Source organism: Empidonax traillii, unplaced genomic scaffold (genome assembly GCF_003031625.1).
Source record: "Empidonax traillii isolate 1590-97213 ecotype Southwest subspecies unplaced genomic scaffold, ASM303162v1 scaffold1804:size91916, whole genome shotgun sequence".
Taxonomy (NCBI): domain Eukaryota; kingdom Metazoa; phylum Chordata; class Aves; order Passeriformes; family Tyrannidae; genus Empidonax; species Empidonax traillii.
Genome location: NW_020956997.1, coordinates 84,503 through 86,537, shown reverse-complemented (window position 1 = coordinate 86,537; position 2,035 = coordinate 84,503). Strand labels below are relative to the sequence as shown.

The following is a 2,035-nucleotide window of genomic DNA, read 5'->3' as shown; positions in this document are numbered from 1 at the left end:
TGTGGCTCAGAGGCAGCAGCCAATCTCCCTGGTGACAACCAGGACAGCTGAGGTGACCCTCAGCAGGGTGGTGACACGCAGGTTTGCACTGCAGGAAGCCCCCAAACTGACTTTTTTTTTCCTGCTGGTCAGAGGAGGAAGGTTGGGGAAACCCTGAAACACCTCTGTGCTTTGGAGAGAAAAAGCGAAGAAACGACATAAATTAAAACAAAACAGTAAAAAAACCACCCAAAACAACAAACACCTCCCCCTCAGCATCCACACTGCATCCACGGAAAGCTTCCAGCTTACTCTCAGTGTTATGTCAGCTTTACACAGAGATTAAAACTGATCCCTCCTCAGTGAACACCAGCTCGTGTGAGCCGTGTAAATCCACAAGTGTGTCCGTACAGCCGCCAGACTTGGCATCCAAAACACCTCCACGTCCACAGAGCCAAGAGAAAGGACATTTCTACCTGTTTCCAAATGAAACAGAGGTGCTGAAGTCTCTGGAGTGTGGGTTTATTTAGTTGTCAGTCTTATTTACCACTCTGAGCTGTCCTCTGCCGCCGCTGAAGCTGAGAGTGAATAACTCACCAGCCTGCACAGATAACTTTGCTTTTTGTTTCAGTCCGACTCGAGACAGAAATCCCATCAAAGCTTTAATTCCAATCCCCGTGCTGAATGATGACACAGGAGTTCAAGAAGTAGAGGGTAAAAAAAAATTCCTGAGGAGTTCCTGAAAGATTTTTCCAAGAATTTTTAAAAGCCTCTTAAAAAACGGCGGCAGAGATCGAACGCTGGCAAGGGAGGGGAAAGGAAAAAAAAAAAAAAGGAAGAAAAAACTTTGGCAGGCAAACAGTGTCTTACATCAATCTAACAGTCAGCATCTATGTAGATGTTCTTTCCTCCTTTTGTGCAACACCCCTTCCCTCCTACAGACCACCCAAAGCCCTATAAATAATCCAAGGACTGTATTTTTCCTCCAGATTTCTCTTCCGACCTCAAAGGAAAAACTATCAGGCAAAGGAAGGGAGAGAGGGAGAAGGGAAAGTGAGGAGGGGAGAGAGAGAAAGAGGAAAGATGGCTAGTGAGTTCAAAAAGAAAATGTTCTGGAGGGCAGTGGTGGCTGAGTTCCTTGCCATGAGCCTCTTTATTTTTATCAGCATTGGCTCGGCTCTGGGCTTCAGCTTCCCCGTGGTGGGCAACAAAACATCCACAAGGTCCCAGGACAACGTGAAGGTCTCGCTGGCTTTTGGGTTATCCATCGCTACCATGGCACAGAGCGTGGGCCACATCAGCGGGGCCCACCTGAACCCGGCGGTGACCCTGGGGCTGCTGCTCAGCTGCCAGATCAGCATCTTCAAGGCGCTCATGTACATCCTTGCCCAGTGCCTGGGGGCAGTGGTGGCCACGGCAATTCTGTCAGGAGTCACCTCCTCTCTCCCAAACAACCTCCTGGGGCTCAATGCGGTGAGTAGAAACTTTTAATTCCTTCTTCTTTAATTTTTCTTTTTTTTTTTCCCCAAGTAGAAATGTAACACCTGTAGCCTACTAAAGTTGTGTGTGCGTGTATGGGGGGTGATGGTGACCTCAGGCAGCCAACTGCTTATTGTAGCAGAGAATTCAGCCCTGACTGATGCCAGGAGGGATCTGTGTCATAGGGATGGTCCTTCCTCCCCACCCCCATTTCGGAGCTTTAGGACGCTCTGGGTGGGATGAGTTTTGCTTCTGTTCAGTTTTGTGCATCCAAGTTGATGAAAGGTGGCTCTTGACAACAATTTAACACTGAAATCTCTGGCAGTTGCCTGATCTTTGATGGTTCTGAGGGTCTCTAAGGTGACATGCTGATTAATGTGCATTTACTAGCATTGTTTTGGCTTCTGTGAATGTGGTTCGTTTTCAATACCTAATTAATGGTTTGTGTAACCTGATGATGACTGCAAGGAAAACCTGTGGGAGCAGAGAGAGGTGTGCAGCAAGAGAAACCCTGTCCCCAAAGGTGTGAGCCTTACCTGTTGCATTAGGCAGAGTGCTCAGATCCTGCCTGACACAA

General features: G+C 47.9%; 1 protein-coding gene and 1 long non-coding RNA gene across 2 annotated transcripts in view; one reads left to right on the top strand and one right to left on the bottom strand.

Annotated features, from left to right (window-relative positions):
* Positions 1-250: 250 nt before the first annotated feature.
* Positions 251-2,035, bottom strand: part of LOC114071046 — a 12,807-nt gene continuing 11,022 nt past the window's right edge. Inside the window, exon 3 of the long non-coding RNA XR_003573995.1 lies at positions 251-779. This is a non-coding gene — a long non-coding RNA (uncharacterized LOC114071046). The remainder of the gene's footprint in view (positions 780-2,035) is intronic.
* The window catches only part of AQP1 (aquaporin 1 (Colton blood group)), a 20,188-nt gene continuing 19,119 nt past the window's right edge, over positions 967-2,035 (top strand). The window contains exon 1 of the mRNA XM_027908706.1: positions 967-1,452. Within this exon, the coding sequence (XP_027764507.1) occupies positions 1,063-1,452 (390 nt within the window). The 5' untranslated portion in view covers positions 967-1,062. The remainder of the gene's footprint in view (positions 1,453-2,035) is intronic.